Raw genomic sequence first — 15614 nt, 5'->3', positions numbered from 1 at the left:
TTCACTTTTATAATAAAATAAAAATATCTTATGTCCTTGCCAGAGGCTGTTCAGAGATCAAATAATAACTGTCCACCAGATTCTTGATTCACTAGAAAGATATGTTGTGGGAGCAAAAATTTGATCTGCTACTTCCCGTAACCATGATAATTCATTCCCAATTAATTACTGAATTTGCTTTGTTACACTTGATACTGAATTACCTATTTGTTTTCTAAAGGAAGAGGAAATGTTAAGCATTCCAAAAAGGTTAGTTGCTAGTGTCTAAGGATGTATATAAGAACTGGCGATGGAACAGTAGGTTTATAAGCACTATAACATCAGCAAGTGAGAAGTTAATTTTTACTTCAGAATTCCATCTTTTCTCTTTCAGTGGTTCAGTGCAATAAAATGGACACCAGCAGTAAAACAGAGCTTACAATGGAACCTCCGGTAAGTTGTTTCACTAATAGAATGTCAAATGCATTACCTTTAGAAGTTTCAGCAAAACTAAATGTTAAGCAAAAAAAACAAACCAAATAGCAAAATAAAATTACAGTCATTTAAAGGATTAATCAAATACATGCAATACAGTATTAGCTGTACACTGTAAAGCAACATAAGTTTATTAAAATATGTAATATATGGATTGCATAAACTAAAAGTGACATGATGTGCGTATAGAAGCTGTTTGTTTATTATTTTCAATATTCAGTAAACTAAAAATAAAATAAGATTTGTTTCTAGATGTGTCTTGTAGGTTAACAGTAGATGAGTGACTTTACTGAATGATTCTGCACCGATGGGATGAGTTGCAATGCAGTACCTTTATCAATTCAAAGTCATCTGCATTTTAGGTAAAAGCAACATCTCATTTGCTAGGAATTTTCATGTTTAAAAATCACTCCGCTGTGCAGTTGGAATAACTATTCAGTAGAACACTGGCACTAGGAGAACCCCATACAGCTACTGACCACAGCTTAAGTATGCAGAGACACACACACACACACACACACATACACACACACACACACACACACACACACACACACACACACACACACACACACACACACACACACACACACACACACACACATGCACGCACAACCTGACAGACACAATAACTATTCATGCAAAGACACTCATAAGCTTACAAATACACTACACCAGTGCTCTCAGACACGCACACACACACACGCACACACACGCACACACACACACACACACACACACACACACACACACACACACACACACACACACACACACACACATACACACAGACGCACACACACACACACACACACACACACACACACACACACACACACACACACACACACACACACACACACACACACACAGATGCATTCATTCACAGAACAACTGACCTACATTAGATTTCTGTGCAGAGTGGAATGGTTCCAGTTCACCATGCACAAATTGCCACCATTGAAAGGCACTATAAGAATGTTGTGTATACTGCAAACTTGGATCCCTCCCATATCCAGCACTTGTATTATTCAGGCATCACGAAATGCTCATCATATGGGTCACTGCTGCAGTAGTCTTACCTATATGGGTTATATCCTACCAAGGATATAACAGCTGGCCAGGTTCCAAGGCTTCAGAGCACTTTCCATGCACCAAAACTTTCAAGTAGCTTGAGCCTTGATGAATAAAAGACAAGTCTGAGTGAGAAGCCCTTGAGAACTTTACTGTCACCGAAGAGTACACTCCTCTGAGGCATTTGAGGATTGACAGTCGGCTTGTGTTTTCCTTAGCTGGGCAAATAAATTCCCTTTGAGGAATAAAAACATTTATTTTCTTATTTTTTACTGATGTTTTATTACTTTCCCCTTCAGGAAATCGATTTTAAAATGAGGAGTGTTGCGTTTTAATGGATTGCCTCAAGACCATAACATTCTTATAAATAGAGCACTCCTTCTTTCTGTCAGTTTAAAAATAATACTATCTAACCGATAAACTATTTACTCTGGAGAAATTGTGTTTATTTTAATGTTGTGGGGCTGCCATTATATTTGAAAGTGCTTTTTCTGTCAAACAAACCAAAACAAAAGTATCTTTCATGGACTGCTAGTTTTACTGGCATTGTTACTTGCATTTGTCACGATAGAGGCACCATTTTTGGCTTGACCATGGAACAAATTGTCATTCCCATGGTCAGTCCTTCTTCCATCCAAAAAAATAAAAAGTTAAGCATGCAGCCTTTGCAATGACAGCAGGCTAGCAATTTGTCTCAGCCACAGGTGGGTAACTGTGCTGTGGTAATTTGTTGTACCTCAGACCACTTATCTTTTACCCTGGATCCCTCTGGTGTAGCACATGCAGCCAGAATGGACCAGGCATTAGCCACACCCTCAGCAGATGTTGGGGCCCCCTCAGTGGACAAGGGAGAACCTCTCTTGTTAGGTCTGGGAAAGGGAACAGAGAAAGTTTCCCTGTTGTGTCAGAATGTTGTGTTCATCCCTGGGGAAGCAGCGGCTGCCAATAGTAACATGGTTGGGCCCATTTTTCCCATCACAAAGAAACAGAAAACCAAGCATGTCTCTACTTCTCCTCAAATTTCTTTGGATAGGAGAAGTTTACTAGGACTGGCTCAGGGTTTGATTCAGGCTATTGATACTTCTTGTAGAGTTGTTTCTGGTAAAAGAAAGAGGGATGCCTCTTTTCATGAAGAGATTTAAGATTCTGAATCTGAACAGGAAAGTGTAGGGATAGAATCAGGGTTTTGTCCGTGGATTTTTGATTCTCTATGGGGAGGGGTGCTTTCTATGAGACTATTACTAGAATGACACAATGTTTTCAATGGGAGAACAATGAAGTTTCAAAATCCATCTAAAAATACTATGAGTTGCTACAGAAAGATTTTCCAGAACCTACATCCATTTCTCTAGTCCTGTCTGCTTTAGAAGATGTGTGTCTTACTGCCTGCAATTTTCCTAATACTCAGCCAGCTATCCCTAAAAAGGCAGATGGGATAAATAAAGTTATTCAGTCTTTGAAATTTGTATAAACTATTCCCAAACTTGACCCAACAGCTGTAGTCTTAGCTAACTCCGCTGTGGCTAAGCACTTAGTTAATTCCAGTCACACTCTTTCTAATAAGGATGGGAAAAATCATTGATAGTCTGGGGAAAAAGTTGTATACTTCTGCAACTTGTTTCAGAATTTCAACTTGTCAGGCTCATATGTTAATGTTTGTTCTGACATAGTCTGAGAGTATGAGACATTTTATTTAGAAATTCTTCTTATGGAGAAAAAAAAAAACTACTTAAAGTTACTTAGGTTTTTCTGTTGCACAGGTCACTACTCATTGTTTACAGGGTGTATAATGACTCACTTGATACTTCTTCAAGGCCTATGGCCAATGGTATGGTTTTAAGGATGTTTGCTTGGTGGCATTATTAGAACCTTCCAGATTATGTTAAAAATGAGATTTAAAATTCTCCCTTGGCTATAGATTTAGTCTTTGCTCCCCCCATTGCAGAGGTGACTAAAAAGTATAATAAAAGGGGAAAGCTGATTCAGGGAATCTCTTAAGATTTTTCAGCCTTTCTTTTCCAAATTGTCGAAGGGATTTTCTTTCTTTCTCCTCATCCAATTTTGGCAACCCCCCCCCCCCCCCCCACCAGAAAAAAACAGTCTCAGCAGAGTTCAGGTAAATAGATGTTTTAAGAAGTGGCAAGGATGTTCCAAAAAGAAGTCTCAAACCTGGCAAATCAAAGGATACTCCAACAAGTCTGAATGACTATTCAAGAGACCATGTGACCGTCTCCCAACCTGGCCCTATTTCTCTTCCAGAAAGTCTGAATCTCCATTTTCCGGTTTAGCAATAGCTTGATTCAGTCAAATAGGTTCTGAAAATCATTTATCAGGGTTACAGATGGCAGTGGGGTCATTCTTCATCCAGCATATCAGAGTGTTTTGTTTCCACCTGTTCTTCATCACATGCTGTCTCAAGGAGTGACAGAACCAGTTACTCCTTCAGAGGTGGGGAAGGGGTTTTATTCAAGTATGTTCCTAGTCTCAAAGAAAGAAAATGCTAGGAGACCAGTTCTGGATATTTCTTTCTGAAACCTGTTTGTAATAGTGTCCAAATTTAAAATGATGTAATCTCACAACCTGTTGCTTCTTCTTCCTCTTTCAAGTTTCCTGGTAACACTTGACTTTAAAGATGCTTATCACCATATTCCTGTTCATCCAGACTTCAGGCATTTCTTAAGGTTTTGTTTGTCTAGATCATATTATCAGTTCTCTGCCTTAACCTTTGGACTATCCAGTGCACCAAGTGTTCAAAATGTTTCTGGCTCCAGTTATAGCTCATTGCATGCTACAGGATGTCCACATTTTTTTGTATTTCGGCAGCTTGCATATCTTTACAGTCTTTTTCAAAATGCAGGAATCTCTCTCTTTGGTGAGAGATCTCTTTCATAAGCTGGGATTCCAAAAGAACATTCAAAAGTCTTTCTTGACTCCCTCACACAGGTTTGTATTCCTGGGATGTCAGCTAGACACCTCATTTCAAAGAGCATTTCCAACACAGGAAAATAAATATATATTTATTTAGATCTATCTGTAAGTTTTACCACTCAGATGTCAGTCATCATGAGGAAGTACCTCAGGATTTTGGGTCTTATAGCATCAGGGATTGCCATAATACCCCTGGCAAGACTCCAAATAAGAAAGATAAAGTGGTATCTGAAATCTCTTTGGTCCCAGCATTGACACTCCATCTTTCAGATCACAGTACTAGGGTTTGACAGAAAAGAAATCACTTGGTGGTGACAACAGATATCCTTAAATCAAGGTCTCCCTTTTTCCCTCCCTGCTCCAAAACAGTCAGTTACCACAGATGCTTCATACTTTGCAAGGGGAGCAGTTTTAGGCAAGTTAAAAAGTGCAGGGGATGTGGGATGCCAAGGACAGATGCAAGCACATGCATATCAAGGAGATGCTTGCCCTGATCAAAGCACTCAATTCCCCAAACTATCTTTGGTCTACAAGACCACTTCAAGTGGTTACAGACAATATGGTAGTGATATGGTATATCAACAGGCAAGGGCGAACAAAGTTGTACTCCTTTGCAGACTAGCCATGTTAGCTTAGGCTATAGCTTCAAAGCAGAACCTCACTCTACAGGCATCCTACACTTCATAAGAGCAAAACTGTGTGGTAGACAAACTGAGCAGGACCAGGGAAGACCCTCATGAATGGAAACAAGATCCAGGTGGTCTTCCAAGATTTGATCCATCTGTGGGGAGTTCCTTAAGTAGACCTTTTTGTCTTCTGTCTGAAGAATCAACTGGCAAAATTCTGTTCCAGGCCTTCATGCAAGAAGGCCTGGAAGATAGATGCCTTTTATTTTCTTTGGACAGGAATGCTCCTGTATGCTTCTCCCCTCCTTTCCACTAATATCCAGGATACTTCTGAAGAAGAAAAAATCCCTCAAAATCATTGGCCCAAGCAACTATGGATCTCCCTTCTTCTGGAAATGACCAGGGGGAAATTACCATAAGCCTCTGAAGAAGAAAAAATCCCTCAAAATCATTGGCCCAAGCAACTATGGATCTCCCTTCTTCTGGAAATGACCAGGGGGAAATTACCATAAGCCTCATCTCAGAATGGATCTACTCACACAAAAATAAAGGTGTTTGATACACCCTACAATCAATCATCTTCAATTAACTGCCCGAATGATGTGGTCTTAATTCCTTTTAGGCACCTGTTTTCTAAGCATCAGGTACTTTGAAGGTAAGAAAGCCTGCTTCTAGAAAAGGGCTAGTTGTCTCTGGTTTTACAATATTTGTGTGAGTTACTACCATATGACCTTTTTTATTCCTCTATCAAGGTTCAGCAAAAAGTCAGATTCTGGCCAGAAATGAATTAAACAATAAACCCACACCAGAAATGTTGCACAAAGAAGAGTTTAATGAAGCATAAAAGTAAGGGCTTTTCAACAATAAACTGACTCCAGAAAGAACATCAACAATAAACTGACTCCAGAAAGGACATCAACAATAAACATACTCCAGAAACAATGTCAACAATAAACGGACTCCAGAAACAATGTCAACACTGAACCAATGCTAGAAACCAAAATGCTTATTTTTATGCTTCATTAAACTCTTGTGTGTGTGACATTTCTGGCGATGGTTCCTCTATCAAGGTTCATTTAATCACCCATTTCAGCATGTTTACCCATGAATCCTCCTCTTGCTAAGCAGTCACATTTCAAAATGTTTTTGAAAGGGGTTTTGCATAAGAGGTCTCCAAGTAAACTGGTGGCTCCTCCTTATGATCTTAATTTTGTGTTAGAGAAGCTAAAACTTGCTCCATTTGAACCAGCCAATATGGCTGACTTGAGGTTCTTATAAGTTCATAGGTAGGTACTAGGCTATCGGCCCAAGGGCCTAAATAAGCCTAGCCAACAAGGTTCCCTGGCTTATGCCACCCAAGAAAGTTATTTTCCTGTGTTCCTGTCGAGCAGAGACACAGAAGTGATCCCCAGGGTGTATTTCCTATTTCCCATCCACTCATCAAGATTTTTCTTGAAGAGTGCTAATGAGGAACTTTGCTTGACATAGATGGGTAGCTTGTTCCAGAGTATGGGAAGTCTCCGGGACAGGAATCTATCCATCCAGCATGTGCTGTTTATTGTGGTGACAAGGTTTGGGTCCCTGGAGCCATGGAAAACAGTTTTATTAATTGCTCTGACCTCTGCATGAAGAGTATCTGAGGTGCAAGCTTTTATGGTGAGTCAACCCAACCTAATTTTCCAGAAGGACAGGGTTTCTTTGGCAAATACGTTCTTCTTTTCATGCCTAAAGTGATATCCAAAATGAAGACAAACTATCGATCTTCTCATTTTCTTTCCAAAACCTAAAAATGAGGGAGAAAAGATACTCCATACCTTAGATGTCCACAGACAACTCGGGTACTAGCTTGACAGAACTAAATATTTCAGATCATCAGATTAGTTGTGAAGCTAAGAAGATGGGACAACCGGTGTCAAAACAGACTATTTACAAATGGTTTTCTAAGGCTATTACCTTTTGTTATACTCAGAATGATAAATCTATTCCAGACAGGGTCAAGGCCCACTCTACAAGGACCTTGGCTTCTTCTATGGCTTTTTAGAAAGGGTTGGATTACAAAAGTATTCTAGAAGCTGCTGCTCGGTCCTCTGTACATCTTTTTTACAAAGCAATATAAGTTGGATTTCTTCTCTAGGTCTAGATCATGCTTTGCTCGGACCATTCCCCAGGGTCTCCTGGACCCTTCCCCTTCCACCTCTGAAATATAGTTTGCTATGGTAATCTACCCATACAACTAAGGCTAGTTCAGCAGCGATCGATGTGAAGAACATAGTACAGTTGTATAAGATGAACTTACCATAAAAGTAGATGTTCAAATGATCATTGCTGCACTAGCCACTAGCCACTCCATCCTAGTTTTTTTTTTGGAGTATTTTTTATGCCAGGGTGTGGACATTTATTTTTTTGTTATTCCTAGCCTTGTCCTTTCAGGGATCAGCCTCTATTTCTCTGCTGGCAGGAAAGCTATGAAGGACTTTGTGCCCAAACTTGTCTTTTAGTCAGCTGCTTGACAGGACGGGTGTATGGAAAGTGCCCTGAAGCTTTGGAAGCTGGCCAACTATCATATCCCTGCCAGGAAGTATCCCATATAAGGCTAAGGCTACTATAGCAGTGAGCAGTGATCATTTGAATATCTACTGTTACGGTAAGTTCAACTTACACAACTCTACTTTCTCTACTATGCAAAGCTTCTCACTGGGTAGCAAGCCAGGATAGCAATTTACAGAGAACTCCTCTGTTGGGTTTCAAGATCAACATGTCATCTTCCCAAACTCCCTGCCTAAACCATGCAGTGTTGTTTCTAGGCAGTAACAGGGATCTATGAATCAGAGTGATCCCACAACATATGCAAGTTGTAAATACTAGCCCTACTTTATTCAAAGAAGTTACCACATCTGATGAATTGTTATTACAAAGATACACGTCAATCAAGATTATTACAATCATCTCAAAATGTTTAATATATATATATATATATATATATATATATATATATATATGGTTCTAGGTCATAATAGTGACAACCAGAACACCGACACCAACTTCACCGACGCAAAAACACCGACACAGAAAATATCGACACTACAAGTCACGGACATTTCACAGGTAAGGGGTTTAAATTTCGCTAATCAAGCCTACCATGTTCAGGTAAGGGGTTTAAATTTAACACATGCATAACACTGCCACCTTACCTGAACATGGTAGGCTTGATTAGCGAAATTTAAACCCCTTACCTGTGAAATGTCCGTGATTTGTAGTGTCGATGTTTTCTGTGTCGGTGTTTTCACGTCGGTGAAGTTGGTGTCGGTGTTCTTGTTGTCGCTGTTATGACCTAGAACAATATATATATATAATTTTGATATAAAACAGTGTGGTGGAACAACAAACATTTAAAAAAAAGAGTGAGCACTTTTAAGATACACAGACCAGAGTCTTCAGAATTTTAAGGAAAAATATGTCATTTGTGAGACAAAAGCACTGATTTATTAAAATGCTTGGTCATTTTACTGGAGTGCTTTGTTTCTTCATTTACACATCGCTAGTCCCAATTTGTGATATTTTTTGTGTGTATTTATACATCTACAATTTTATTTTTTATCACTGTATATCAATATGTTGATAGTTTTATATATTGTGGTAAACATAATTTAGCTGTACATAACATACATTTTAACTCCAGAAATCCAAATGTAATTTTTACCGTTTTTTGTCTAACATCATCACCATAAAAAAAACTGTCATACCCGATAGTGAATTACCCCCATTTCTTTCTTTCTTCCTTTATTTATTTATTTATTTATTTTTGGGCCTGTTTTGAAGGAAGAAGAACTAATGTCCTAACATGGCACAGAAAAATTAAGACAAGTTTTAGCAGTTATAGAAAGATTCGAACTTGGCAGAGCACATTTAAGCTCCCTACTTCTTGCCCGTACTTTTATGACTGCAGTGGTGGTGCTGCGGTAGCGTTGTCACCTCACAGTAAGACGCTGTCTGGTTCAATTCTCAGCTAGAGTGTCTTCTGTGTGGAGACATGCGTGAATGGGTGTACCTTCGTTGAAGGTTGTGCGTCAGGTCTGGCAACTTGGCATGTAAAAATTTACTGCCAATCATTAGCGGACCGGAGTTCTGCTGTAGCGACCCCTAACCAGGAAAAGCTGAAAGACACAACAACAACGTCTTGCCCGTACTTTTGTCAGCAGCTGAGGATTCTAAACTTCTTGGTTGCCGAAGAAATGCTAGAAAGAATATCAATACAGCCAGACATTTGCATCTAAAATATTAAAAAGTGAAAGGTGCATAAGTGCATGCCGGCAAAGTCAACTTAATATGCAGTCTTCCACCTTCAGAGATGTTTTCTACAATAATTCTAATTATGTATAAGCTAAGAACTTACTAATATGTTTGAAAAACAAGATCTAACTTTTGTTAAAGAGAAATGTCAACTCAGCCAGACATGGACATATGTTTTACTATAAAAGAAGCATGTATTTTGATTCTTTTGGCATACCACATCAAAGATAAAGAATGAATCAATCATCTGTTTAGCTATCTGTCTGCCTATCTATAGGTCTCACTTAACTACTTAATCAAATAATTTGTCAGTAGATAAAAAATCATATTGTTCAACAAGAAACCAGGTGGGGAGAACTTCAGTTACTTGTTGCGGCACTATTCATATACAGCGTTATGGCTACTTTGGACAAACATTTGAGGTCTTAAGTTTGCATTAAATGTTACTGTCTCATAACAAAGCAGTATGGGCAATAGCTGTCCTAAAACTGTAACATTTCTAACAAATCAGTGGCTGGCTATACAGCAGCATAAGAGCTTTCTGTCTGAAATACACACACACACACACACACACACACACACACACACACACACACATGCAAACAAACACACACACACACACACACACACACACATATATATATATATATATATATATATATATATATATATATATATATATTTATTTATATGTAAAATGCGTGAGTGTGTGTGTATACTTGCACTTAAAATTCCCAAGTATCAATGTCTGATTTTTTTGACACACTTTGGTCAGCAGGTGTGTGAGACTGACAATCCCCAGGGTTGAGAAGTGACCACTGCTTGATCACTCCTATTATTTTTAGAGGTGCAATTGGCCTATGTCTCTCAACCTAATCTTTCCCTAATGGTGTCCAGGGAAGTTCTGTTAGAAAATCCAAAGTACACTGGATCTGTTAAGGAGGATGTGGATAATCAAACTTTCTAAAGAAAATGCAGGTAATATTATTAATATTCTGGGCTGCATAAGTATAGCTAATTGTTAAATAACCAATGTGCTGCCCTTCTCATCGGTCTTTAACATCCCCTCCAATATCATAATACATTTCCATCTCTTATATGTTAAAAAAGAAGAAAACAAATGACCAGCTTGACCACCACAGAAAGCTAATTATTAAAATGAAAGAATAAAATCTATAAAGTAAATACTAAAAGACTAAAAGTTAGTCAAAAAAGTTCAGGATAAGTGCTTTCAAACTTCTGGCCTTCCTCAAATCCATAAAAAGCAACAATGTCATTTCCTTTTTATCATAGTTACAGAAAGGAGGAGGTGACGTGTAACAGGCCTGAAATTGAAGAAATTAAATGGATTGTAGACTTATGAGCGTATCTCCTACCTTGTTAAAATGATTTCATCCCTTTGAAACCAATTCTTAAGGGGAGGCAGCTCATGAGATGAAATCGATTAGTTGATAAACTAGGCAGTGATCATGCACTGGATTCAAGGAGGCGGCTGCCCTATGGAAGAGAATTAATTGGATGTTGACTATGATAAAAAGGAAATGTCATTGTTGTAGTTTATGGATCTGAGGAAGGCTAGAAGTTTGAAAGTGTCTATCCTCAATTTTTTGGACTGACTTTTAGTCTTTTAATGATTACTTTATCAATTTTATTCTTTAATTTTAATAAATAGTTTTCCATGGTGGTAGAGCCAGTCATTTTTTTTCTTCTTTTTTATGATTATTTTTGCCAGTTTTAGACCTTTAGTGACCAACATGAACTTTCATTCCACTAATCTCTTGTATGTTGGTAGGATTGTTTGATTTAAGTTCTTTTTGCTTTCAGCGATAGAAAATGTGACTGAAAAGCTTGTAAGAATGAGCCGACTGAATTTATTTGGTGATTAATAGGTGATTAATAGGTCAAAGAACTGAATCAACATGGTTTAAAAATGGCATATCATGTTATATCATGTTAAATAGACAAATGTTACTAATTTGGGGAACCTTTGAATGCTGTGCATTCAATTATAATAAAAAATACTTAGATGAATCAGAAAACAATTAATATCAAGCTTTCGTTTATAAATCTTTCTTTCCTTCTTTTCTATTTTCTTCATTTGCAAGTTGAATTTTTTAATAAAGTGTTTAAATTTATTTATGGTTAATAGTCACATTTAATGATTACATAATTAGTCTAGCTATTCCATTTTGCTTAATGTTGCATTTATATTCCTTTGGAGTTACTTATTACTAGAACTAAATTATTACGGTGTTAACAGTTTAACAAAACGGATGATGCCACAAGAGTGAAAGTTGGTGACAGTGTATCCCTTTACAAAATTGATTCATATAGGTATCCAGTAGTTAAAATCCAACTAGTCTTGTTTTTTTCTAAGAGATCATATGAATAAATCTGTATAGCAATTTTGTGAATATCCCGAATGGTAGTTTTCAAGGCAGTGATAGCATAGCTTTATATGGCAAAGCTGAGGAATTTTGAATCTAGAGTGCTAATCAGCATATAAATTAATCAAATCTGAGGCCAGTTATGAAAACCATGTAAATGTCATGTATCTGGATGTCCTTATGGCCAAAGGAAATCTGTGACTGGGGTGGTAGCCTAAGCTGGGATATGGGGAGGTTCTAGTCTAATGGTAGCCTTTCAAAAATGAACACTACAAATTGTTAAGGGACAAGTATGCTTTAATTTGAAAAGCAAGGATATGAACAATGGAAAATGACATAGAAAACTGTTTTGGCATGGCTGCCTTTATCAGGACAGCTGAGGAATTATATTTGGTGTAAAGAAAAACAATTACTACTAAGCTTAATCATAAAAGAAAAGGAAAAAATGAAGTAACAATTGTGAAGGCAATGCGATGCTTGGGTGACAACAGCAGATTAGGTTCTGCAGATTCTGAATTCATCCATTCTTTTTTGCAGTACATACAGCCACAGTATACAGTTAAAGAACTTGTAATGGCAAATATAACCTAAGTTTGTAGAAAGCATGTATTTCAGAGCTATCGAATTGTAAATGTTAAATAAAGGTTGTAGCATAAGCAGAGAAACTTAGAAAACTGACCATGTACTAATTACAAAATGAAGAGAAAACACAGAGGAGGGATTTTGATTCACTGCATTGACTGGGAACAGACTGGCATTGACTGGGAACAGACTGGAGGCATGAGTCAAACATAAATAAGACAGAGGAAAAAATGAATTATAGGCAGCAGAAGAAAGCCAAATATTTTAAATCAGAATTCAGAAAATGTTACTTAACAGAGAAGTTGTTAGAGGCGTTAATGAACTTGCTGAGGCACTAGTACTGAGCGTGGATTTCAGAAGTGCTGAGAATAAAGCAAGTGATGTATTTTGGGAGATAACTACAAAGAGTGGAACAGCTTCTGCCAGTATATCGATATGTTTATACACAGATGGGCACTGTGTATGGCATGGCCTTAATTTTATGTAAAATGAGCAGGCCAGGAAATAGGAATGACCGCACAAAAATGCCAAAGAAAAATAAAACTTAATGCTTAGGACAGTAATCAAGGAGTAGGCAATATGTCACTTGCTAGTATTAGGAGTACTTGTGAGAAAATGGACAAGATGTATCTAACTAGATGGCAGCTATGAAATAAGTAAAGATGGCTGACAAAAAGATTAAATATAGAAAGTCATGCACACATAATTCAGATGTGAGATATCTGAATAAGTATAATGCTTAATCATACACAATGAAAAAGGAATCAGTAAACAGATTCTTAATTTGCAGGTAAGGAACAGTAAAGGTGGAATAAAAAGTGGCGATATTCCAGGTGGATGTAACTGAAGCTCATTATGCTAAGAGCTGACAATGATAAAGTATATATAATGGTTAATTAATAATGCTGTGACTGCAGCTCTAAATAAATAATTACTAATGTTAAAATGCAGGTCATATTTGTGAAATAAAGGATTTTGAAAGTTCCACACTTACCTTTAGTCGTTGATAGACCGCTTACTAGTTTCTTTTCTGTTTTTCAGGCTTATGGATTTGTTCAAAGGGTGCAAAACAAGAAGACAGTTGTGATTGCAGTTACTACAGTTTCTTTGGTACTAATTGGAGTGATTGCTATACTGATTGGTGTTTTTGTCACTCAAAGACACTATGAAAAAGTAAGTATAAAATTAATTTTAGTAACTTTACATTAGGAAGTTCAAAGTGATGAATGCATTTCTCTTATTAAAAGCAGCATTTTAAGCGCAATACAGAGGAAGCATCTGAGATGAAAAGAGACATAATTCTTAATATGTTTGACATTTCTTCAGTACTAAACTAAAAATAAAATATCATGTTTACATACCCTTTCAAAACCACATTATTAGCATCAGACTGTAAATTGTAACTTGTGGGCACATGCTCCAAGGTAGAATCTCAAGTGCAGAGCAAATGTTTCAGAGCAGCATTTCATAACACACAAATAAAAAATTCACTTAATTGTTAATTCCTGGTATAAAAAGGCATACTAAACTTTATCAAACTTTAGTGCATGTGAGTCTAAATTTTTGGATGCATGGTAAGTATAAATAAATTGGCAACATTTCATAATTCATAAGAAATATAAGATGTTTTTACATATACATGTAATGGCACTCAAGTACTTGACCCTCTCCCCCCCTAAAGACAGTGACTAGGTTTAAGTTTTATAATCACTGTTCTTATTATGCCAGTTCCAACAGCAGCCTAAGACTGTTGATAAGCTTGGAACATTTGGTTTGTAATGGCACTCAGGCAATATGCATATATATTTTAAGTAAATGCTTCACACCTCAGCATGAATGGAAAACATGTTTCTAAAAACCACATATCACCTAATATCAGTTTGACAAAACACATGTTCTTATTCTGCTTACATTAGGTGATATATGTTTCCAATCAGGGCTTTATTCCTCTATGCCAGTTGAGCTGGCTATATATTTGTATTTTTATATGGCACTGCATAAAATAAGTAATTTTTATTTTTGTTAAAATTCAAGAGTAAACTGTCCCTCTGTCTATGAGAGTAAGATAGTCTAATTGTGTTTATGTGCAAATATACCAGCCACAATCACTGAAAATATCCATCCAGTTTGGAGATACAGGTGTTTATATGTGTGTGTGTGTGTGTGTGTGTGTGTGTGTGTGTGTGTGTGTGTGTGTATATATATATATATATATATATATATATATATATATATATATATATATATATATACATATAGAATATGCATAGACATAAAACAGTTGAGGACAGTCCTTTGAAAAGTGGTTAAGTGGTAAAGGGGGTTAAACTACATGGGGGCAGGATTAAATGATTATGTGCCTATAAAACCTGCATTGAAAGATAGGAAACTAAAAAAGTGAATATTGCACACTTATTTTTTATTTTTTTATTATTCTTTCTCATTTGTTTGTGATACTGCTATAGTTTATTTTTGCATTTTTATATACTATGCTCTTGTTCTTGTGATTTTGTTGCTTGATGACATTTTTTTTAATAGAAGAGGAATGCTGATTGGTTCTTTTTAATTAGATTTTATTAAGGTGTCTTATTTATGTATGGTTAGGTGTGACTATTATGTATGGTCTGAAGAAGCGATCCTGATAATTGCAAACATGCACACCATTTTCCATTAAAGTTTATATTCTTCGAAGCTTACTTGAGTATGTTTTATTTGGTTTTATTATGAGTGACTTGTTTGCTGTGGTCTTGTGCTTGGCTTGCCTTTTTTTCTGTATCCCTATTAAATGTCGATTATAAGATTTTTATGGCAATACATGCTATTAGAATTAAACAGTTTCTACCATTGCTGACTGATGAAGATCAAACTGGTTTCATATTCAGTAGAAACTCATATGATAATATTAAAATAATACTTACAATAATTGTCTATATCAATACAAGAAAAAAGTTTTTTTCTCTAGTGAGTCTAGACATCAATAACACCTTTGATTCAGTTCTTTGGGATTATTTGCTGTTGGTTTTGGAGGAATATATTTTTTTCAAATGATTTTATATGATTAATTAGATTGCTATATGAACATTTCTTTAGATTATATAAAGATTGGATAATATACAATTACTAAAGTTACTAAGCAAGGATGCCCATTGTCACCATTATTATTTGCCCTGGTCATAGAACCATTTGCAAATTGCATCAAATCAAATGCAAAAATCAAATGTATACTGTTCAGTAATCACTTGAATTCTAAAAT

At 36.6% G+C, this 15614-nt stretch overlaps 1 protein-coding gene across 2 annotated transcripts in view; it reads left to right on the top strand.

The window, feature by feature from the left end:
• Positions 1–297: 297 nt before the first annotated feature.
• The window catches only part of LOC122806383 (gastrokine-2-like), a 137081-nt gene continuing 121764 nt past the window's right edge, over positions 298–15614 (top strand). The window contains exons 1-2 of one of the 2 annotated variants that reach the window (XM_044076741.1): positions 298–432; positions 13403–13534. In XM_044076741.1, coding sequence (XP_043932676.1) covers positions 391–432; positions 13403–13534 — 174 coding nt within the window. In that variant the 5' untranslated portion in view covers positions 298–390. The remainder of the gene's footprint in view (positions 433–13402; positions 13535–15614) is intronic. The other variant, XM_044076742.1, reaches the window with a different exon arrangement.

The sequence above is a fragment of the Protopterus annectens genome, chromosome 7.part0 (genome assembly GCF_019279795.1).
Source record: "Protopterus annectens isolate FY-2018-M chromosome 7.part0, PAN1.0, whole genome shotgun sequence".
NCBI classification, from domain to species: domain Eukaryota; kingdom Metazoa; phylum Chordata; order Ceratodontiformes; family Protopteridae; genus Protopterus; species Protopterus annectens.
The sequence above is the reverse complement of the archived record's forward strand: the minus strand, read 5'-3'. Positions and strand labels throughout refer to the sequence as shown.